At 43.6% G+C, this 24,650-nt stretch overlaps 1 protein-coding gene across 9 annotated transcripts in view; it reads left to right on the top strand.

Annotated features, from left to right (window-relative positions):
- TNRC6A (trinucleotide repeat containing adaptor 6A) overlaps nucleotides 1-24,650 on the top strand; it is a 101,016-nt gene that overhangs the window by 52,997 nt on the left and 23,369 nt on the right. For 7 of the 9 annotated variants that reach the window (XM_087869697.1, XM_045776470.2, XM_045776474.2 and 4 more), the window contains 9 exons: nucleotides 9,882-12,464; nucleotides 13,814-13,990; nucleotides 15,154-15,329; nucleotides 16,487-16,519; nucleotides 18,090-18,170; nucleotides 18,509-18,560; nucleotides 22,944-23,086; nucleotides 23,781-23,918; nucleotides 24,368-24,496. In XM_087869697.1, coding sequence (XP_087725823.1) covers nucleotides 9,882-12,464; nucleotides 13,814-13,990; nucleotides 15,154-15,329; nucleotides 16,487-16,519; nucleotides 18,090-18,170; nucleotides 18,509-18,560; nucleotides 22,944-23,086; nucleotides 23,781-23,918; nucleotides 24,368-24,496 — 3,512 coding nt within the window. The remainder of the gene's footprint in view (nucleotides 1-9,881; nucleotides 12,465-13,813; nucleotides 13,991-15,153; nucleotides 15,330-16,486; nucleotides 16,520-18,089; nucleotides 18,171-18,508; nucleotides 18,561-22,943; nucleotides 23,087-23,780; nucleotides 23,919-24,367; nucleotides 24,497-24,650) is intronic. The other 2 variants (XM_045776473.2, XM_087869698.1) reach the window with 2 other exon arrangements.

The raw sequence follows: 24,650 nt of genomic DNA, 5'->3' as shown, positions 1-24,650 counted from the left end.
ACCCTCCCTCCAGGTTCTACCCATTTTCATTAGCAGCTTATAGCTTAAATCGATAAGACTACAGCTAAAATTGAGCACTGCCCCCCTAAGCATATGTGCTAAGCAGTTGTACATATTATTGCAATGAATCCTCAACAGCCCTATGAGGCCCGAGTTATTCTTTTTTTTTTTTTTAAAGATTTTATTTATTTATTCAACAGAGATGGAGACAGCCAGCGAGAGAGGGAACACAAGCAGGGGGAGTGGGAGAGGAAGAAGCAGGCTCATAGCGGAGGAGCCTGATGCGGGGCTCGATCCCATAACGCCAGGATCACACCCTGAGCCGAAGGCAGACGCTTAACCGCTATGCCACCCAGGCGCCCCAGGCCCGAGTTATTCTTACCATCACTTTTCAGTAGAGGAAACTAAGGCACCAAGACTTTCGATCACTTGCCCATGATCGCTCGGTTACGCTGTGCTAGAGAAAGACCACGGCACATGGAAATGGTGTTCAGAGAGCACATGCATTCAGTGATGGCCACAGAAGGGCCTTTCTGAGCTCCATAATGATGGGGAGGCAGACAATGTATGTGATTACAGTTTCTCAAAGGCCAGTTTGTTTCAGTATGTTCTGATAGGCTCTGATGGTTTGTTAGTCCATTCATTCCTCAAACTATTTTGAAGCATTTACTACAAGCCAGATAGAGAATTGAAGAGAATCAGGGTTCCCACGCATGAAAACACTAGCATATACTGGTTATGAACAAAGTCTCTAGAGCCAAATGCACCAGGTTTTTAAATCCTGGCTCCACATATACCAGCGTTTGTGACCTTGGGCACGTTACTTAATTGCTCCATGGGTCTGCGTCTCATCCGAGCAGCCATTGCTAACTGTCCCAGCAAGAGTTACTCTCTGTCTCTGTGCTCTCTTATATGTATTAGGAACTCCTCTGTCCATGCTGTTATGGTACTGCACAGCTAGCAAGTCGCAGAGCTGGCATTACATCAAGATCTTTCTGACTCCAAAGCTGTGCTTGTAACAGGCTTGCTGTACTTGGGCACCATGCTGGGTGTGGTAGGTAAGGAGGAAGAGGACACAAATGTGATTTTTCTAGCATGGGTAATTAGAGCAGCACATTATTATTGGAATGGATACAAACTTAAGTTATGACCCTGAGTTAATACTAACCCCCCTAGCCACTTACTACCTTATGTGGGCTTGACCAAATCACTTAACTTACCTCGACCCTCTCCTAAACTGTAAAGTATGGATATTAGTGCCCAACCTATATGGTTGCTTTGAGTATTAAATTATGTGATGTGTTTAAGCACGTAGCTTAGCACCTGATATTTAGGTACTGAATGAATTATATTCCCTCAGACTTTTGCAGAAGGACCCGTACTTTTCAGGAAGAAGAGTCTGGTTTAGACATATTACATGTAACACCAAGCAGTTAATTTGGCTTGAAGTTCATCTGAGAAATGAGGTTGGAAGCAGATATAGTGAGTCATCGGTATGTTTTTTTTTTTTTTTAATGTGATCAAAGCCTTAGGAGAGGCTACTTGCACAGAGAATGCTTGAGTACCTACCTATTACAAGCTAAACAGTGGTGGTATCACACTTAACAAAATGAACAGGGAAGTGGGCTTGTAAATTTAGAAAATGGTATGTTGAGTACCATTTTCAAAATTTGGGAACAAAGGTGTTTTTGAAATGGAAACAATAGGAGTGTAAGAATGTTTCTCACAAATGGGTATGGGTCAGAAATTCCAAAAGTATTAAAGGTGTGCATTCAGATGAAAAGAAGGCCTATGTGAGCATAGAAGAAGTCTTCCAGCAAAGGCTGAGAAGGACAAATACCCACCTTGTTCCACAGAGGACTTGACGAAGGGGCACCGCGTTCATGTGGAGGTGGGAATAGAAGCCAGGAGGGCACAGCAGTCTCTGCCCGAGGTCTGGAATTGATGTGGATGACCAAGGCAGAGCACTGTGCAGGAAAACCAGATCTGTGCTTTTGTCTTTTTTAAAAACATTTGTGAATCCCCACTTACCAGCATAGGTCACATATTTACATTAAAATATCTGTGTAGGTGCTACTAGGAGTAGTAGCAACTTCAGCCCATAAGAGACCATCAGGTGTCTGTGAACTAGGGAGGGCTTCTTAGACCGTTAGGTCTGCCCTGGCCTCTGAGGTTATTTACAACAGTGATGATCACAGTGGTCCGGCGACTAACCCTCATGGGGTGTTCGCTGCCGCACACACGCTATGTTAACACATTCCGTCCTAACCTTACAGACCAGAGATCAGTGAAGAGCAGTGTCATGTACGTTACACACAGCATGAGGAGTAGTCTGCAAACACAAAAGTTGCGTGTTGTGAATCAGAGGTAGTTCAGAACTATGTGAACATAATCTGAACTGTTTTTATGTTGGTATTTCTGTTTCACTTTTTTGTTTCCTGAGCAAATACAGTTAAAGGAGTAGATTTGACGTGTAGGTCAATACATACAATAAATATGCACACAAAAGTTTACTTAAAGTTTTTGTGGTAAAAGTGAGGGGTACAGTGCTGGATACACTTCCCTTGTCCTCACATAATTCAGTTCTTGTTCATTCAGTGCAATCAGGGAGCAGGGATAGTCCCTAGATGAGAATATACTTTATAAATCAGAGAACCTAAGCTGAGCACCTTCAGGCCAGCAGGTAAGTGAAGTAGCAGATGAAAAGGAGTGATGGGGGCAGGGGTAAATATATTGGCTTTGTACCCCACCTGAATGCCTTTACAAGCCTGTAGAACCCTGCTCTGGTCAAACGAGACAGCTCTGTGGGCTCAGCTGCCAGTTTGTGGCTATACCTCAGACACTAAGTGATGCTTTCAGTCAACATCAAGACTTCTCTTGGGCAGTTGATTTCTTAGAGCCTTAGGGTGTTGGGCTCTGCTACTGCCCACATAACTCTCGAAGCTGGGGGACTTACAGGGCTTCATGTAATAGAGGGTCTGAAGGCGGGGGGGGGGGTGGCAATCATATACCTAACAGGGCTGGCAGCAGTATTGTTCTTATGGTCCAGAGTATTCCAGCACACATTTTATCATCCAGCTGACATGTACCACGAAGCTAAAAGAATAGAGAAACAAATACCCATATACTCTGCACCCAGGTCCAGCAGTTAGTGTTTTCCCATCTTGACTTCACACACATAGCTCCTTTCCACTCCTTCCTTCACCTTCCTCCTCAACCGGACATGTACACCTTCCCCATCATATGTACATACATATGCACACATATGTACATTCATTATATTTCACCTTTAATACTTCCACAGGAGATCCCCTGAGAATAAGGATAGCCTCCTGTACAACCATGATACTACGATCCACCCTTAGGCAAAAGGGGAGGCACATTCAGCCGATCTTGTAATAGGTAGTTTGTGTTCACATTTCCACTGGTTGTCCCAAGAATGTCATTGTTTGTTTATAGTATGATACCATTTATATAAAATGTAAAGCTTCTGTGTTGCTTAGGGATGAGTTCAGATTTGAGGGTCCCCGCTCAGTGACCCACTGTGGAAGGAAGATGTGATCAGAGAAGGGGTACACAGGAGTTTTCTCTATTAGTGTATTTCTTAAGGGGAGGAGTATGTGGGTATTGTCTGTATTAATCTTTATAGCCTTTACTACGTTTGAATTTTTCTTTTCTTTTTTTTTAAAAGAACCTCAAGGACATTTGAGCTGTAATGGTGAATGACCAAGAAATGGGGCTGTTTTAATGGGGAAAAAAATGTTAAAGTTTCCAGAAACATTTAAAGATGAAAATGTTGTCCATCTGCCTATGCTCTTTACTGTGTTTTCAGTGTGGGATCTATCCTTCCTGTCCTGGAAGTTCCAGTTCTTACTCTCTACTTGTACCCCTTCCCCCTTGGTCTGTAAACATAGTTACGTTTGTATCATCTTTCTTAAGAAAAAAAATTAAACCCCAGTCTCTTGAGGACATTATAGACTTTCTCTCCTCCCCCTTCTTAGAGAATAGTCTATGTTTGCAGTCCCTAATACATGACTTCAGTCCTCTGTAATCTGGCTCCTGCTCACTTGACTAAAATAGCTCTTACTAAGGTCATTGGTCTTCCGAATGTCACATCCAGGCTTAGTGATTTTCAGTTGTAGCTGTGGTGAAAAAAACAACAACAGGCTTTTCCGTTTCATCTTCATAGACAGTGACTTTTTTATTGTTGATCACTTCCTCTTCCTTAAAGCTCTTTCATTCTTTCTCTTTTCTTTGACCAGTTTTCAGATTTTATTCCCTCCTGCAGCTTTGCTTCAGATCTCTCCCGAGTTTTAGGTTCATGCCTTCTGATGTCTTCAGCTGATGTCGGGCCCCTTAAGCTCCACACATCCAAAATTGAACTCCTCGTCTTGCCACATACCAGTGTCATTTTCTTCTCTTTTTTTTTTTTTTTAAGATTTTATTTATTTGACAGAGACAGCCAGCAAGAGAGGGAACATAAGCAGGGGGAGTGGGAGAGGTAGAAGCAGGCTCATAGCGGAGGAGCCTGATGTGGGGCTCGATCCCATAACACTGGGATCACGCCCTGAGCCGAAGGCAGACGCTTAACGGCTGCGCCACCCAGGTGCCCCACCAGTGTCATTTTCTGAGTTCTGTTGCTCAAAAGGTAGGCACACCCAGTCACCACCCATCTAGAAATCTTAAAATCATGTTTGGCCATCTCCATGTCTCACAGGCCACTGGTTCACCCCCATGTCCTGCTGATTTCAATTCCAAAACGTCTCTCAGCTCTGCTCTCTTGTGTGCACGGCCATCAGCACGGCCCTAGTGGAGGCCCTCACCATCCGGTGTAGAGCAGCAGCCCTTAGATTGTCTGTTATGGCTGTCTCCCCACCATCCTGACCTCATCTCTCAGACCAGAGACCAGTCATGATCCATGCATTGCATTTGATTGGTAGTATTACTTTTGTCGTCTTTAATCTAGAACAGAGGATGGCTTGCAGCCCATTTCAGTCTGGTTTTATTGGAAGACTGCCACGCCCACTCATTTACATGTTGTCTCTGGCTGCTTTCAGGCGACAATGGCAGAGTGGTTGCCACAGAGACCATCTGGCTGCCAAAACTGAAAATATTCACTAATTGGGCCTTTACAGAAGAAGTTTGCCAGCCCCTGGACTAGAGACCCGAATAACTGAAAGAAACATTTGACCTTTGTCACCGAGTGCTGTTTGAAATTGTGCATGTCAGGTTCTCGCATATTCTCAAGTGATAACATGTCATATTTCTCAGAAATACTCTAAAACCCGAGTACAATTACTTCTGAAGACTTTGCCCTTCTGGTGACAAGGAAAAGTCTTTAAGGCAGAAGGCACGTATTTAACTATTTTGTTTGTTACATGCTGTATATTTAATAAGAAAAACAAATGAATTTTCCTGGACTTAAATTCTTTCTGAGCAGATTATACTGTTTCTTTACAAATCACTTGAATTATCACAAGTCTTCGCTCTGCCCCCACATAGCCCTTTGATCTTTGTGAATAGGTGCCGTGAAGTGCACTGTTCTTTCTGAGGTGAGGTGCTAGAGCTGCTCCAGTTCTCCTGTGTGAAAGTGGGAGCTGATGGTATGATTTTGGATTTCCAGTGTTCTTTAGTAAGGCACAGTCTTCCAAATCTTCATTTGCCTACATCAGTGCAGTGTGTAAAAATTTGTGTTTTGCACCACACTCCGTAAAACTCAGCTGCCCCCTTTCCTCCTACCAGCTCGGGGCTTCACAGTCTTACTGTTTTTCCCTGGAAAAACTTAACAGGATTGTTAATTATGTTCCTCTGTGTTTATCCTCTGGATCATTCGTGATGATGGGTTTGGCTTCCTGTCTGTAAGGGAAACATTAAAATTCACTTCTCCCAATTCTGAAAGAGTCTCTGTCTCTGTGAAATGTTTTAGTTGCACTTGCTGAGGAGTCCTCTTCTTTTCACAGCTCTGGTTAGACTGGGATCTCCCCACCTCTGTCTGAGCTATACATTTTTCATAACCAAAAGATCCTTGGTAAATGCAGTTTTTGATACAGCCTTTTAATTTTGGTTTTTGAAAGTATCAAGTAGTTTTTAGATTAAAAATGAAATTTTAGCCAATAAATGCTGACGGTGTCTCTCATTTTCCTAAAATACATAGGAATATATAGCAAAAGACAAATTTAGACCATCCTCGCCCTCTCCAAACAAGGTCATGACCAGATGCTGAGAGAAATTTTTACTAACATTAAAGGTGATAGAGTTTGGTTTGCAGAATGGATCCTACTATTTGCTGGGGTTTTTTTGTTTGTTTGTTTCCTTGCTTTTGATGTATTCTGACATAAATGACTTCACATTTTGGGTAAGTAGTCAAATCTGTGTCATTTCTTTTGTGGTGTCTTTGCTTTTATGCATAAAAAATTCTCATTCACTGGTAACTTCATGGTTTCATCTTTTAACACATTAGTCAGATGAAATTATTTTTGATAAATTTTCTGATTTTAAGAAATCTTTTAAAAGTATCAAATATTCCTTTTCTCCTACTGTTTTAAAATACTAATGTTTTGGGGCGCCTGGGTGGCACAGCGGTTGGGCGTCTGCCTTCGGCTCAGGGCGTGATCCCGGCGTACAGGGATCGAGTCCCACATCGGGCTCCTCTGCTATGAGCCTGCTTCTTCCTCTCCCACTCCCCCTGCTTGTGTTCCCTCTCTCGCTGGCTGTCTCTATCTCTGTCAAATAAATAAATAAAATCTTTTAAAAAAATAAATAAATAAATAAATAAAATAAAATACTAATGTTTGACAAACACTTGGGTCTGTCCCTGGCTTCCTTGTGCCGTTCAGCTGAAGTTTAGCTACTCTGGCAGTGGGCACTGGTTAGCTGTCGCATAACTCTGCAGCTCCCCCCACCCCCACCCCACCACTGAAGTTTTCTTTCTCGCTCTCATGTTTTATGTGGATTTTTAAATCACTTTAACCAGGTTACAGACTCTTGTTAGCAATTTCTTATAATTAAATTCTAAGAAAGAATATTATTCTATCTTCCTATTCAGGAACAAGTTTCTGTACTTAATCGAGTTGTCTTCAGTGGCCTGCAATAAAACGTAATCATGTATGACTTTAAATGTTTCTGTTAGCTTTATTCCAAGTTGCTTTATAGTTTTTGTGGCTGTTGGAGTTAGGATCTTTTCTCAATCACATTTTCTTGTCCACTACTTCTGACATACAGGAAAACTATTGCTTTTTAATGTTACCCTATTTTGTTTCTTTTCTGCTATGCTTACCTTTTTTCTGGGTCCTCTTCCATCGGTCAGTACTTCCAGCACAAGGCAGAGTATTAGTGTTGAGGACAAGTACCCTGCCTTTGCCCTGTCGGTATGAGAATGCTTCTGCTGTTGCACTGTTAAATTCCGGGTCCGTCCTTTCGTGTTCAGCCTAGGTCGTTTTGTCTGACATTCCCAATCTTGCTTTGTCACTCCTGCGGGGTGGAAGTGGCAGGAAACAGTGGCGAGTGTGAGAAAACAAACAGTGGCAACAGGTACTTTTACTCATGTCTTTGAGGTGATGATGATGGTGATGGTTGCTTGATTGTTAGATCTGGAGAAAAGTGGTTGGATTTGGGGCTTGGTGGTGTTTGGGATTTGCCATGCACAGTAAATGAGCAAGAATAAATCTTAGGTTTTAGGAAACTTACTGAGATGAAGAAAACCATAAAGAAACAGTATTTTTTTTTCCCATTTGGGAAGAGGCATCTGTGGGGGGATAATCCAGGAGTTAGCGTTCTGTTTGAGATCTTTAAGTAGAGATTTAAAGTAAGCAAGTTGTATGATTTCTCATTTTGCTCCTCATGAGGTAGACGTGGTGGGGTGAAAAATGTGCTTTGAAAAAAATCACGAGAGTCGTCAATATGTATTAATTAGTAATAATAACAGCCCTCATTTATTAAGTATCTAATTTGAGTCAGATATGGTTCATAGCATTTTTAAGTATTAACCACTTAGTTTTCCAGCAACTGTTTAGGACAGGTGCTATTCTTATTCCCCCTTTACAGATGAGGAAACTAAGGTACAGTCTGGTCGCAGAGTTTTGCTCTTAATCACTGTACCAGACTGCCCCTCGTGGAGCACTTCGGCACTGAACTAAATACTTCACACAGGACAGTACAGTTAACAGCTGGGTAAAGAGGTACTGTTTGTAGCCCTGTTTTGCAGATACAACTGCTGCATAGAGCCCAAACTTGAGTCTTGGTGTCTGTGAGAGTTCAGCCATGTTCTCAGCCACCTTGATTTATTACCCAGTGCTGAATCTCTGCCTTCCTCATGTGATTTGTTATAACTTAACCTCCGGGCCTCGAATTCCCCATCTACAAAGTCAAGGTAGTAACTGCCCTAGGGTTGTTCCAAGGAATCAGTGACAAAAATGGATAGAAAACACGTGATCCATGATCCGTGCTGAATGATATTGCTGGTGGTGCAGGTGCTGGTGTATTGGTTTGTTTTTATCCCTTGAGACAGACTGTTCGGTATCCTGCGTTTGATGAGAAAAACCTCATGGGCACTGAAAGATGACAGACTTCATTTGGCAGCTTAAAACAGTGATTCCCAAACAGTGAGTGGAGATCAGAGACTCTTATGGAACTTTAAGATTCATGTATTTGGTGAATTACATGTACACTTTTGGTCTCTCTCTAGTTCCCCCCCCCCTTTTTTTTTTTTTGCTATTCTTTCTAGCTCATAGAGTTTTGCTGCTTGACAATTGTGCTTTGAGAGAAAATGATGCAAGATGAACCTGATTTTCCGTATTAGCAATATACCAGTAGAGAGTTTACATTTGCTTTCTAGGCCTACGATCCCTGGTGGTTGGTTCGTTAAGTCTGGGATGTGACTTGAACATGTGTGTTATTTAAAAACACTACATAGGATTCTGAGTACTACTCTAGTCAAGAACTACAATATAAGCAACCCCCTAAAGACAGTCTAAATGCAGACATCTTATGCAGGTTAATATCTCTGAGGAACTTCTAACTACCAGATTCTTAAACTGAATGAGAGGAATGAATCTGGGGAGGTATTAGAAGCATGAGAACTGCCTGCCCCCTACCTGCAGGAAAATAACTAGATGATAATACATAGCGGTGAGTCCAAGATCATAGGATTCCATGACTGGTCATTAATGGTGTTTAGTGTCATCTCTTGATCTTTTTAATCATCATAATTCTGTGATTTCCTATAAAACATGTCTATGAAGGTAAACTAAGAATTTTTATGAAGGAGGATGCAACTAAAAATATTCCTACTTGCGTGCAGTATTTCAGGTTGAATAAAAACACTAATGAAATGGAAATAAAATGGAAAAGGCTTTGTAGTTTTTATAAACTTGTTCTGATCCCCAAAACAGTTGTGTGAAAAAGCTCCTCTAAGAAAGGGAAGATGGGAAAGGATTTCTGGTATATTTCTAATACATGTAGTCAAGTTCACCCTGTTCACTTGTCCTCACCCAACTCCTTCCCACCCCTTCTTTCCCATGTCAGGCCTCTAGGCTTGGGTTGCTTCATTATCCTAATACATTACTACAACCTAGTTCTTCCTCACACCAAAATTCTTTTACTTGCTGATGAATACCCATTTGTTCATTCAGCAGATATCTATTGAGAGGGGCTCTTGCTTCCAGGCACTGCCCTAGGCTCATAGGATAGCATCAGTAAACAAAGCAGCAAAATACCCTGTAGTGTGGAATTACTGATTGGATAAGAAAAGTTGGTGGCTGGGGTATAACCAGTGTCCTTGTAACCATACTGCCAAGTTATTGTCGAGGAACCACATACATTTATAACATACTTATCGTCTTTTCAAACACTTCATAAATTTTTGTACTTCTCCTTTATTCTAGATATAAACCACAACACTTCAGGATCCCATTATGAAAATTCGCAGCGGGAACCTGTGTCTTCTCCGAGTGACTCTAGCACAAATTGTAAGAATGCTGTTGTAAACGACTCCCCTGAAAAAGAAGCATGGCCCTCAGCCCCTGGCAGTGATCCAGAGTTGGCTTCAGAATGTATGGATGCTGATTCTGCCTCCAGTTCTGAATCAGAGAGAAACATCACTATCATGGCTTCAGGGAGCACCGGTGGTGAAAAAGATGGCCTTCGGAATAGCACTGGACTCGGTTCCCAAAGCAAGTTTGTGGTTGGGAGCAGCAGCAATAATGTGGGCCATGGAAGTAGTACTGGGCCATGGGGTTTTTCCCACGGAGCCATAATAAGCACATGTCAGGTCTCTGTGGATGCTCCTGAAAGCAAATCAGAAAACAGCAACAATAGAATGAATGCTTGGGGCACTGTAAGTTCTTCATCAAATGGAGGGTTAAATCCAAGCACTTTGAATTCAGCTAGCAACCATGGTGCCTGGCCAGTATTAGACAACAATGGACTTGCCCTCAAAGGGCCTGTAGGGAGCGGTAGTTCTGGCATCAATATTCAGTGCAGTACCATAGGCCAGATGCCTAACAATCAGAGTATTAACTCTAAAGTGGGTGGTTCTTCCACCCATGGTACCTGGGGAAGCCTTCAGGAAACTTGTGAATCTGAAGTAAGTGGTACACAGAAGGTTTCATTCAGTGGTCAACCTCAGAATATTACCACTGAGATGACTGGACCAAATAACACTACTAACTTTATGACCTCTAGTTTACCAAACTCCGGTTCAGTACAGAATAATGAACTGCCTAGTAATACAGGGGCCTGGCGTGTGAGCACAATGAATCATCCTCAGATACAGGCTCCGTCGGTTATGAATGGCACTTCCCTTTCTCACCTTAGCAATGGAGAGCCAAAAAGTGGAGGCTCTTACGGTACTACGTGGGGTGCCTATGGTTCTAATTACTCTGGAGACAAATGTTCGAGCCCTAACGGCCAAGCTAATGGTGACACTGTGAATGCAACTCTAATGCAGCCTGGCATAAATGGGCCTATGGGCACTAACTTTCAAGTGAACACAAATAAAGGAGGAGGCGTGTGGGAGTCAGGGGCAGCAAATTCCCAGAGTGCATCATGGGGAAGTGGAAACGGCGCAAATTCTGGAGGAAGTCGACGAGGATGGGGAACTCCTGCACAGAACACTGGCACTAATATACCCAGCGTGGAGTGGAGCAAACTGCCTAGCAATCAGCATTCCAATGACAGTGCAAATGGCAATGGTAAGAAGTTTACAAACGGATGGAAATCTACTGAGGAAGAGGATCAGGGTTCTGCCACATCTCAGACAAATGAGCAGAACAGCGTGTGGGCCAAAACAGGAGGTACAGTGGAGAGTGAAGGTAGTACAGAAAGCACTGGACGCCTCGAGGAGAAAGCAACTGGGGAAAATCAGAGTAGAGATAGGAGAAAAATCGATCAGCACACATTACTCCAAAGCATCGTAAACAGAACTGACTTGGATCCACGTGTCCTCTCCAACTCCGGTTGGGGACAGACTCCTATTAAGCAGAATACTGCCTGGGATACGGAAACATCACCTAGAGGGGAAAGAAAGACTGACAATGGGACAGAGGCCTGGGGAAGCTCTGCCACACAGACTTTTAACTCAGGGGCATGTATAGATAAGACTAGCCCTACTAGTAATGATACCTCATCTGTATCGGGGTGGGGAGATCCCAAACCTGCTCTGAGGTGGGGAGATTCCAAAGGCTCAAGCTGCCAGGGGGGATGGGAAGATGACTCTGCTGCTACAGGAATGGTCAAGAGCAATCAGTGGGGGAACAGCAAAGAAGAGAAGTCCGCATGGAATGATTCGCAAAAGAGCAAACAGGGATGGGGTGATGGACAAAAATCAAACCAAGGGTGGTCCGTTTCTGCTGGTGATAACTGGGGGGAAACTTCAAGGAGTAACCATTGGGGTGAGGCTAATAAGAAATCTAGCTCAGGAGGTAGTGACAGTGACAGGTCCGTTTCCGGTTGGAACGAACTTGGTAAAACTAGTTCCTTTACTTGGGGAAATAACATAAATCCAAATAATTCATCAGGATGGGATGAATCTTCTAAACCTAATCCTTCCCAGGGATGGGGAGATCCTCCAAAGTCTAATCAGTCTCTAGGTTGGGGAGATTCGTCAAAGCCAGTCAGTTCTCCAGACTGGAACAAGCCACAAGACATTGTCGGGTCTTGGGGAATCCCACCAGCTACAGGCAAACCTCCTGGTACAGGCTGGCTGGGAGGACCTATACCAGCCCCAACAAAAGAAGAAGAGCCCACAGGCTGGGAGGAACCATCCCCAGAATCCATACGTCGCAAAATGGAGATTGACGACGGAACTTCAGCTTGGGGAGATCCGAGCAAATACAACTACAAAAATGTGAACATGTGGAACAAAAACGTCCCAAATGGCAGCAGCCGTTCAGACCAGCAAGCACAGGTACACCCGTTGCTACCGTCTGCAAGTGCCATCTCCAGCAAAGAGGCGGGCAGTGGCTCTGGTAAGTGTTTGCTTAATGTGGTCTGACCGTGTTACAAGATACTTCACAGCCTTGTAAGCCTCTTTTCAATGTACTGTTGCTGCTATCAGGTTTTTTTTAACAGAGTATTTGGATAGGCACACAAAGGGCTTTCCCCCTCTAATCCAGGAGGAGCTTCTAGGGAAGAAAATAATACACAGGGCATTTAACATCAGGGAACAGAGCTCTGCCTGTGGCCGCGCTGGTTGTGAGTCTCACATACTCCGTTCTCTGCTAGGAAGACTTCAGAAGGCAAAGTCGGGAAAGTGGTGTCACGTGGGAAGGCCCTACACCTCTTAGTTCTTCTGAGCAAAGCCGTTGCTTTTTGGTGTTGTTATTTGATTACAGTGTCTCCAGAAATAAAACAAGCATCCAAATACAATACTTCCTAAATACCAGGTGCTATATTTGGCCTTAAAAAGGATTTATTTAAGTAGGCATGAAATCCACGTCTGATAGTTATACAGTGTATATGTTTGTACTTCAAACATTTGGTAATACCTTTCTGGCGTCTTCCCACATATTCCCACTCTCACAACGAGCTAATTCCTATCTGCAGATTATCTTGACAATGACATCTTCATGAAGTGTCATTGGAATGCATTGTCTTTGTTAATGGATATTTTAATGAGTAATAATCAGTCCATCGGAGTTAGCGCTAGGAGTGTTATCATGAGCTAACCTTTCAGCATCCAATTTTTTTCCCCCAAGTATAGTTTATTGTATTAATTGAGATTTAATTCTTACAGGTATGTATCTAAGGGAAAGGCTGTTTTGGTTCTTTTGAGTGATGTTTACAGCTTTGCTTTGGACAATGTGATAACCTCAGAATTTTTAAGAAGCATTGTCCAGCATGTATACAAATAGGATGCCTAGGTATTGTTAGTCTTACAGTTGGTTTGGTTTTTTGTTTTTGTTTTTTTTTTTTTGCCCCAGAACAGTGATGTTGAAAGGTTGCACCTATGGTAAAAAGTGTATGCACACAGTTACCCAGCTTGATAACCCGCTTGGAAACAGTAGGTTTGGCTCAGAATTACTTGACTTTTCCATGAATTAAATTCATTTTCAGAGGAGGTTGACTCACCATAATTGAGGTCATTCAGAACAATCTGCTCTGGGGGGGCGGGATTCACACCGTGCAGTTAAATTATGATAATGATTTGTCTTCTTTGCATAAAACAGATGCCATTGTTTATGCCCATCACAGCATCATTATTTGATCTGTGAATGTGAAAGTCTTCATCTTTTGTTCCCTAAGTATTCCTTATTGCCCCTTATTCCACCGCCACCCTACCATGTGCTGATGACTTCTTTTCCCACACTTTTCAAAGGCTGGGGTGAGCCCTGGGGGGAGCCTTCTACTCCAGCCACAACTGTGGATAATGGTACTTCAGCATGGGGTAAACCCATAGACAGTGGTCCCAGCTGGGGGGAGCCCATTGCTGCGGCATCCAACACATCCACGTGGGGCTCCAGCTCTGTTGGTCCTCAAGCATTAAGCAAATCTGGTAAGTTATTGGTAATTCCTGGTAGCCATTTTGTTGCAGCGGTGGTCTCTCATTGTCTATAATTAAGCTATCGGATAATGTTTATATCATTGATAAATATATCCGTGTATCATCATATTAGATGATTTCACTGTTTGCCTCTTCGAATTTGTAACTTGGTTTGCTCTTTTAGCTTTCTGAATTTTCTTGTTTTTCCTTAGAACTGTGTTAACTACAAAGGATTTGCATGTACTTCACCAAATCTAAGTTATGTTTTATCAAATAAGATGACCTAGTCAAGCAACTTCATGTTATCTAACTTGAAAGACTGGATTTATAATCCTGTGAACACATACCCAAACTGTCTGGCTCAGGTTCCAAATAACTCCCTGAATATTATACAGAAAATGAACAGAGTTCAGGAGGGACCTGATTCAACATTCAGATGAACATTGTCACTATCCCATTAAGTTATGTGTGGGGTGCCCCATAGGAATTCCGAAGGCTGAGTGTAGACTTGAGATACTTTCTGCTTATAACTTGCAATACTTTTTTGGCCATTCTCTTTGAAAATATATATCAAAATGAATTTGTTGAAATTTCCTTGATCCTGTTTGCCCTGTGTGTTGCCATGCAGGTTGTTAAATGAGTATGAACAAGAAGGCCACCATTGTTCCATGTTAGGAGCCTTCTGTCTGTAAAAAGCATGGGAGATGTTTCATTGATTTTTTTTTTTTTTTTAAGTAGGCTCCACACCCAGGGTGGAGCCCAATGGAGCTCTTGAACTCACGACCCTAAGATCAAGATCTGATCTGAGTTGAGATCAAGAGTCGGACACTTAACTGACCGAGCCACCCAGACGCCCCTGAACTTTTTTATTAAAAAAAAATTCTTGTTTAGGCATGCCTCACCGGCTCAGTTGGTAGAGCACGCAACTCTTGATCTCAGGGTCGTGGGTTCTGGTCCCATGTTGGGTGTAGAGATTACTTTAAAAAAAGTCTTGCTTAGTGGAACCTTCAAATCAGTTTAAAACATACATTCCTACCATGTAAATTTGGGAAGGGAAATGAAAGTGGGTTTTTTTTTTAAGGTTCCCCATACAACCCCCTTAATGAGTGCTCATCCTCTATAAAGAACTGTTTGATTAAAGCATGTTTCTCTTTATATCACAAATCTACAATTAGGGCCAAAATCTATGCAAGATGGCTGGTGTGGTGATGATATGCCATTGCCTGGAAATCGCCCCACTGGCTGGGAAGAGGAGGAGGATGTAGAGATTGGAATGTGGAATAGTAATTCATCTCAAGAGCTTAACTCATCTTTAAATTGGCCACCATATACAAAGAAAATGTCATCGAAGGTAAACATTTCAAGGGCAAAGCCCTTGAAACTTCAAAGTCCAAAGGTAGTTTACCCTCAGAAAATTAATGTTCTTCCTGCCCATTTATGGCAGTCAGTACAGTCCAGGCAGTCCCCAACTTAGGTATAGCCTCTTATATGGGCAGCCACCTAGAAAACCATAAGACCGCAGGAACTTCCTTTCTCCCCACTGCTACAGCTTGGGATTTCTTTTCTCTCCCCACCCCCCCAGTGCTGCCTGGGCCAACCCCTCACCCCAGGGTGGTGCCTGCAGTGGTGGGGGTGAGGAGAAGGGCAAATCTCCATGTTGACTCTTTCCATCCCACTGCCAGTTCATCTCCCATTCCACATCACCTGCAGTCTCTGACCTACCCTTTACCCAACCAGAATCACCATCTTCCTTTTTCATCCCTTCCCCCACCCTGAAAGGTCCTGTGACAAAAATCCGTAGGAATGAGCAGAGTTTGATTTTTCTCTGATAGGTGACAAATCTTATTCCCAAACCTGTTGGTACATCAGAATCCTATGGCATTTGTTACAAGTACATCTTTCTGTACCCCAGGCCTACTGTAGTTTTGGAAATTGGACCCCAGATGTCTCTGATGCAGAGCCAGAGCTGAGAAGCACTGACATAGAACACTTTTTCTTAAGAGGTGGTATTGGACGCTGGTGTCAGATTCTCTTGGGGACCATATTCAGAATATGTGCCCAGACCCCCAGGTGTTTCTCCCCACCCCATCCTGTTTGAGAACCAGTCTCCCCCTCCCACCCCACCACCCCCACTCCAGACCTTAGAGGTCAAATATCCAGTAGTTCCACTAGCTGCCCACCAGGATCCCTCCCTTTTAATCCTGGGATTCTCAGCCTAGGACCTACCATTTTCATTTAAAAAGATGTTTCACTTGGTCGAATTTGCCTATTGCCTCTCCATATACCTTATGAAGTGCTTTCCCATATTTTACATAAGCCATTTGATCCTCATGACCTTCTGAAGTAGAATACTGATGAGGAATTTGAGACCAGAAAAGGTGATGACTTGCCCAAAGATGCATAACTAGTAAGTGACAGAGCAAGGACTTAAGTTTAGGTCTTCCGATTCCAAACCCTGTGTGCTTCCCACTGGACCATGCTGTTTTGTGACTTTGTCTTTCCTTACAGGGTCTGAGTGGCAAAAAAAGGAGAAGGGAAAGGGTGTGTAGCCTTTTTACTCTTTCTCCTTTGTTTCTGCTAGTAAAAATCTTTTAGAAAGCAACTGCAAACATTTATTTAGCCTCTGCTGTGTGCCAGGTACTGTGCTTGGTGCTGGGGGTTCAAAAACACTAGGAAATGAGCTGCACCCTTGAGGGGCTCAGAGTCTAGTGTAGGGCCGTAGGAGAGCACTGAGGAGTGGCCACTTAAGCTTGGAAGACGCCTGCGGGTGGGATGTGCCAGGGAAAATAGTAGTCTGACATACGAAAGGGTAGAATTTCTAGAAGGGTGATGAAATCTGGCTCTATAGTTAGATTAGGGGCAGATAGTCAAGTCTTTTCAATGCTATGCCAAAGAATTTGAACTTTATTCTGTATAAAATATGGAGCCGATGAAATTGCATAGAAGGCAACATGAGTGGGGTTGGTAAATTACTCTCTTTAAAGAAAGCTAACCAGTGATCCTATGAAAGATGATCGGCACAGAGGAGAGACCAGAGTTGGGGAATCTCAGGAAGCTTCTGCACTCATTCGGGTGAGAAGTGAGGGCCTGAATTGGGAAGCCAGAGTGGATATGTAGTGCAAAGGACTGATCAGAGAGGCATTTCAGAATAGAACAGACAGAAGGCCTTGGCAGCCATTTAGGCATGGGGGCAGAGGGTGGGGGGCAGAGGAATCACTTCAGAAACCTTGGTGAGGGTTAGGTGCTTGCTTCAAAGACCTGCACTTGGCGGGGGGGGGGGGGGCGGGGATCATGAAGTTGTGTTCTGTCCCACAGTCGGAAGGAACAGGCGGTAGCAATGGGAAAGGGGAATTAAGGCAATAGATTGAGAATGGCTGGCCCCGTGGTCTTCGTATTTACGGGAGACCTTGGTCCCTGCGGCGTCTAGCCTCCCTGTCAGCCAGGCTCGTCGTTGTCGTGGACCATATTCCCCTCAATGCATGTCTCAAAGTCGTTTCTGTACTGCCCGTGCCCGGCCAGCCATGGCAGCCAGCACCAAGGTGCAGGGGTCCCCAGCTGCCACTGGGGTACTGTGTTCTCAGCAACACGAATTGAAATTTTAAAATAACTTTTCATTTGGAAACATGCGGTGCTTTTTCAATACAGTGCACATAGCATAATTAAATTACAGGTTACATTGGGTTTTTTGAACTAATCTGTGGAACCTGACGACCACTTTTACTTTAGTGTGGTGTCAGAACTCCACAAATCCAGATTATAATTAAGCTCTTAGAACACAGTCCATTTGTAAACTGGAAACTGATGAGCGGTTCTCTGTTAGTCCGAGGACCTTGTTTTCTTTTTGTGGGTCGTCAAGGCCCTTTGCTTCCGTCTTTTCCTTTTGACTGCTTGCCTTTGGAGATTTATCTGTACATTACAGCTATACCAGAGGACTGGAGCAAAGGAAGTTGAAAATCAAATAAATTGATTTGTAATTGTTAACAACTCTGCTAAGAGTAGGTTGGAGGAGAAATTAATTGCCTAAAAATGAGATTTGGGAATTGTCTTGAAGTTTTATTAATCCGTCAATAGAGGTGGCCATGGCAGCTTTCTACTCTTTTGTTTTGCAAAGGGAACCATGAAAGGTGGAAACAAACAAGAAGAAGCATGGATAAATCCATTCGTTAAACAGTTTTCAAATATCAGTTTTTCGGTAAGTGTATTTTCCTAGCAGCCCCTTCCCTTTTAATGGTGGTCTGTAAATTTACCCTAAATTCAGTTTTTTATTTTCTTAACAAATTATTACTATCTTTCAGTCCATATGAATATGCTGGAGGTTAGAGTAAAATTGGCCATCACACCTTCTTTATTTTTATAGTTTTAGCTAAAAACATTGATCACGTATTTTTAAAATTTTTTCTTACTAGGCAGTGAAGAGAGTTTGCAGTCCGCTTGATTTTTGACAAATGAAATAAAGTAAAAATTTTCATTTTTAATTTATTTTCATTGATAAAATAAGGCCTGCTAACACGCTGTGTTTTCTTACTTCAGAGAGACTCGCCAGAAGAAAATGTACAGAGCAATAAGATGGATCTTTCCGGAGGTAAGAAAAAGTTAAATCACTTGGGGTTTGTATTCATCATGGATGGACAAATGTTACTGTGCCGTGATAGTTCTAAGTGAGTTCTGACCTAGACCAGGAGAGGAGAGATCTGGGTTCTTGTCACAGGATTCCTTTGCTCTCAGCATACACTGGAGTGTGATGGTGTATGAGTGGACTGCCTTCAAAGTACAAATCACTGTGCAGATCTAAGGTCGTGGTGATTTTAGTCTGTGATGACCTCAGATTTGGTCCAGTCAAGAAGGCGTTATCCAGGTGGGTGATAGAGTCTTAGTAATTTAGGAAACAGTAGGTGCAAAGGCCCAGATCATATGACAGAGACAACTTGAACCATGCTGGAGAAGTGGAAGTCGTTCCATGCAGTAGAAGAAGAAATATACATTGGTTGTAGTGGTGGGAATGTGGTGATGAGAGAAGCTTCCCCTGGTGGAAGGTGCTAAAAAACGAGGCAGGTGCTAAATCATGAGGAGCTGGGGGGTTTGAACTTCATTCTGAAAGTATGGGATTAAGTAATTTTAAGCAGGAGAATGACATGATTGGGATTTGTGTTTTTTAAAAAAATATGGCTGCATGTTGAAAAGATCCCAGGACATAAAAGATTGGTGGCAGAAAACGGACAAAAAGATACTAAACATACCAAAAGCGGTTCAAGATTTGTTGCAGTAGCCAATGAGGATTTCAAAGCTCTAAGATAATAGGTGGGAAGACTCAATTCAGTGGAGATGAAGGAATTAGAATCAACGAAAGTTCATAACCAATCTGAGCCGGTTCATTATAGCAGTGGGGAAGTGGGTGTGGTAAAAGCTGATTTCCAACTTGCTTGCTTGCTTTTTTTTCTTTTCTTTTTTTTTTTTTTTTTTAAGATTTTATTTATTTGAGAGAGAGGGGGAAGGAGCAGAGGGAGAGGGAGAGATTCCAGCTTTCTTGACTGGATGCTTTAGTAGGTGCTAGTTATTCTCTTAGTCTGAGTCCAGACAGGAGAGCAACTACACGGTGATTTGATTATGTGTTTAATATAAACATAAAGAATTATTAGCATAACAAAGATTTGGCTAGTAAGAGGTAAAGAGACCACAAAAGAAGATAGAGTAGCAGAGGTAAGGAGAAGTCACTAACCTGAGGACAGAGACACCATGCCCATGGAGGAGGGCATCTGAGCCAGGGCTGAGATCCAGACTCTTGGACCTGGCCCTCTGCTCACCACATGGCAGAGACGTCACTTTGGTGCCACCTCATGGAACCGCAGGAGATCCGCCTTCTGGGGAGGTGTCTCACCTGTGCTCTGCTGCAAAACCACCAGGGTGGCTGCTGGTGGGAACAGTGACCCTGGTCAGGGCCTGCGGCTGGGGCAGCTGCCTGTGCGGCAGGAGAGAGCACCCGGACCTGGGAGACACCGTCTGTCTTCTGGCTGTGTCTCTTGCACCCTCTACTGACAAAGCTTCCATGTCAGCTGGCAAAGGAAAAATATGTAAAGGGTCCAGATCCTTTTTTTTTCAGGGCAGTGAGAGCCAAGAGGCAGTAGGTTGATGATTGGTACAAGTTTATCCCACCCTCTGACCGCCCATCTTCCATACGCACCCTTCTGCACACAGTTCTGTTCCACTCTCTTCTTAACCAGGTACAGCTTTCTGTCCTACAAGTGAGGAAATCTGCCCTCTCACCAAACTTGAGGAAACAGACACAGTCCCAAGAGTCATTGCATTTGTCATTGCTGTATTATTACTGCTCAAAGTCAGTCACAATTGAGACCGAAAGACTAAGTTGTAAATTAATTTTCAGCAGCTTGTGAGTAAAATAAAAATGGGAAAGAGAAGGAAGAAAGTGGTCAGCCTATACAGACAGCCACACTCCTATAACAAGCCATAGAAAACATGCAGAGCAAGTCCCGCCCTCGTTTCTGTCGCGGTCACAAGCTGTGGTTGGTGTCCATGGCTTCTTTCCTGCAGCACCCGTTCCTACTGCCCCACTCTCAGCCACACCTCAGCACCCTGGGTTCCTTTGCTGGTCAAGTGACTCAAACCTCTGTTCCCAGAGGGTCTGAGCCCTTATTCATCTGCCTTTTCTTTTTTTTTTTTTTTAAAGATTTTATTTATTTATTTGACAGCGATAGACAGCCAGCGAGAGAGGGAACACAAGCAGGGGGAGTGGGAGAGGAAGAAGCAGGCTCACAGTGGAGGAGCCTGATGTGGGGCTCGATCCCAGAACGCCGGGATCACACCCTGAGCCGAAGGCAGACACTTAACTGCTGTGCCACCCAGGCACCCCTCATCTGCCATTTCTTGATTGCTGTAGTTTTCGTTAACCTTTACTAGTGGGCCTGGAAATACTAAGGTGCGCCCCGCCGCGCCCCCCCCCCCCCAATGCCAGAGAATCCCCTGGGTTTCAGAGTCCTCGTGGCCTTCATTTTGTATTAGAAAACCCATTTCCCTTTGGTGATCAGAATCAATCACTCCAGCCAGTACATAAGCCCCTTTTTGCCTGGTGGTTCAGTGCCACAAGGAAGGCAAAATGTCCAGGTCTTAATGTCTTAAAATTCAGCAGCCTGATGTGTGTCCTGGTAGAACCATTTTCTCTCTTGAGGACTAAGATTCCAAACCTGTAGAGTTGCTGAAACAGAAAGCGAGAATTCTCTGAGTGGCTTATGAGGTATGATAGTGAGAGAAGCCACTCCGACTCACACCTTCTGTTTCCCAGACCTCTGTATTCTGGTGATGTTGGAGACACCGTGTCCTGTGAGGCAGAAGCCTATTCCCCCCCACCTGTTTTTTAAGATTTGTTTGTTTATTTGAGAGAGAGAGAGAGCATGAGCAGGAGGGACAGAGGGAGAGAAAAACTCAAGCAGATTCCACGATGAGCGCAGAACCTGACATGGGGCTCGGTCTCATAAACCTGAGATCATGACCTGAGCCAAAACCAAGAGTCAGACGTTTAATCGACGTGCCACCCAGGTGCCCATCCTTTACGGATGTTGTCCCCTGACTTGCTTTGTAACCAGTTCTACCTATCAGTTTGGCTAGCTACTTTGGGTGATGATGTATGCAGTCAGACCAGTTGATGCCACGGGCATGATCCCATTACTGTTCTCCTTTTGCTGTGAAGTGAGTTCCTTGATCAGACACAGTGCTGTGAGAATGAGGCCTTCCGCGAGACCATGGATGGCAGAAGCTTTACAGGCAGGTAAAGCAAATTCATATCCGGAATACGGGTGTATCCCTGTGAGGGCAATGCTCTGCCTCTTCCCTGGCTCAAAGAATGGCAGAGAAGTTGCTCTGCCACTGTGCTGGTGGGACTTGCTGGAAATCTGCCCTCTAGGGTGCTGGGAAAAGCTGTTCATAGAGAGGTGTCTCACCATTTGGAGGTATGTGGGAGTGCTGGGAGACCCTGGTGAGGCGCTGCTGCTGAGCACCCTGCACAACAGGAGTGGGGCAGTGGGGAAGCTGCCAATTGAGCACTTTAACTTCCTCCTGCAGTGGCTCTCGAGCGCCCTCTACTGAGAAAGCCTTGGAGCCAGCTGGCAAAAGAAACCTGTAAAGAGCCCAGATGTGCTTTCACTGAGCAGTCAAAAAAGGGTGAATTTGGAGCTGAGAGACATTAAATCAGCCAATAAATGGCCATTGTTAGAGATAAGAAATATATAGGAATAACAGGTTCAGTAGGCAAGAACTTGCGTTTAAAGTTGCAGAGAAGTTAAAACGAGGAGAGTAATGGACAGAGGAAGACCTGAGAGAGAGGAAGATATGAACCAGCCTGGTCTCCAGTTTCCTCATCTGCTAAACGGAGGTGATAATATTAGCGATGGGGCGCCTGGGTGGCACAGCGGTTAAGCGCCTGCCTTCGGCTCAGGGCGTGATCCCGGCGTTATGGGATCGAGCCCCACATCAGGCTCCTCTGCTATGAGCCTGCTTCTTCCTCTCCCACTCCCCCTGCTTGTGTTCCCTCTCTCGCTGGCTATCTCTGTCAAATAAATAAATAAAATCTTTAAAAAAAAAATATTAGCGTTACTGGCATTAAATTCGAACACACATTTTGAACAGTGCCTGGCACATAGTGTTCATCTATCATCTATATGGTGCTTTGTCTTGGCTGTTTTTATTATTAAATTAAGCAGATTGAAGATCACCAAAGAAGTCTTAACCGTCTTATTACTGGTCCATTTTCAGGTTAATTGGTTCAGTAAAATAACAGTACTTACTAAACCCAACTTTACTTCTGAGGAATGCAAGATTTATTGAATGCATATTTCACATGTTCTTGTCAAGGCAGAAGTCATCTCGGGGAGTGAATATTTTGCTTTCTGCTGTAAATTTATCTGAAGCCAATGAGATTGTCTTCCTACATGATAACATAGTTTCCTGCATTTCTTAGGAATGTTACAGGACAAGCGAATGGAGATAGATAAACATAGCCTAAATATTGGTGATTACAATCGAACGGTCGGGAAAGGCCCTGGTTCTCGGCCTCAGATTTCCAAAGAGTCTTCCATGGAGCGCAGCCCTTACTTTGATAAGGTAAGTTGTTTGTTTTGTTTTGTTTTGTTTTACCCCTGTGGCTGATAAACCAGTACACTTAATAGCATAATTTTCTCATCAGTGGTTTAAGGCATTTAATAGAAGGTACTATAATCCAGCGCAGTTACTGGATTTGTAGTTCGTTCTCCTCTTTATGTTTCAGTTTAGCATAGGGATTGCATTTGTATTTTCTTCTTAATCCCGTAAAATGTGTCTGGTTCTTTTTATGTACTCTAGAATTAACACTAATCTCTTCTGTTTTCTGCCCGTTTCCTGTTGGTGCTGCAATGTCACGTGACTTCTCTTCTGTTCCTGCAATGATTTCTCCCTTCTGCTTGTTTGCTTGGCTGGTGTTGCACATCTTTCTGTCTGTCCACTCAGGATGGCATTGTAGCAGATGAATCCCAAAACATGCAGTTTATGTCCAGTCAAAGCATGAAGCTTCCCCCTTCAAATAGTGCACTACCTAACCAGGCCCTTGGCTCCATAGCAGGGCTGGGTATGCAAAACTTGAATTCTGTTAGACAGGTAAGTCCACGTGTGTATTTTAGGCTCTCTGTTGAATGATTTGTATAAGTAATGAGATCTCTCTTACATGTAGTTACTGTGTTTAATCAATAATACAGTGTGGTGTTGCTATGTCTGCCTCTAAAGAATCCCACCGGCATTCTGTCGCTGTTGCTTGGTTTTGTAGAATGGCAATCCCAGTATGTTTGGTGTTGGAAACACAGCAGCACAACCCCGGGGCATGCAGCAGCCTCCAGCACAACCTCTTAGTTCATCTCAGCCGAATCTCCGTGCTCAAGTGCCTCCTCCATTACTCTCCCCTCAGGTAATCACTCCCACCCTACCCTCTTCTCTTGACCTGGAATAACTTGATATTTGAATGAGGCGGCTAATTGCTCATCCTTGTGTCTTTGAGATGCAGCTAATTCAGGATCAGCCCTCCTTACGGAAGGATGTGGGTAGTGTGAAGAAAATGAGTCCAAGTTTAAATGAAACCTAAAATTTACCATTACCTTCCGTAAAACATCTTAAGGGGAGGAGGACAGTAGCGTTTGTCTGGTAAATTGGCTGGTTTAAGATTCACCCCCTATCATCTTCCAGTTGACCCAGGAAAGTATGTATGATCAGTACAGCAAAGAAAAACAGAACATAACCAGCCCTCCAAGTAATAGTCCACAGATTTAATTCCTCTATTGACAGTTCAGAAAACACCATACATTTAGTTAGTTTTGAGTTATTTGATCAACATTATTAACTTGCGGTTGTGATCCTAAGGTTCCAGTTTCATTGCTGAAGTATGCACCAAACAACGGTGGCCTGAATCCGCTCTTTGGCCCTCAACAGGTAGCCATGCTGAACCAGCTATCCCAACTAAACCAGCTTTCTCAGATCTCCCAGTTACAGGTAAGTAGAGTAACAGCCTTAGTCGGTATATACATTTAGTGAGTGTCTACCGTGTGCAGGAAGTGTCGCAGCAAACAGAGCCAGCGTGGTTGCCCTCAGGGAGCTTACGGTCTGTCGGTGAGGACAGACTGTGAACTCGAAGGGCAGGCTGCTC

The sequence above is a fragment of the Ursus americanus genome, chromosome 2, assembly GCF_024610735.1.
Source record: "Ursus americanus isolate L20-20 chromosome 2, mUrsAme1.1.p, whole genome shotgun sequence".
NCBI lineage: Eukaryota > Metazoa > Chordata > Mammalia > Carnivora > Ursidae > Ursus > Ursus americanus.
Note: the sequence above shows the minus strand (reverse complement) of the source record. Positions and strands in the feature narration are given on the sequence as shown.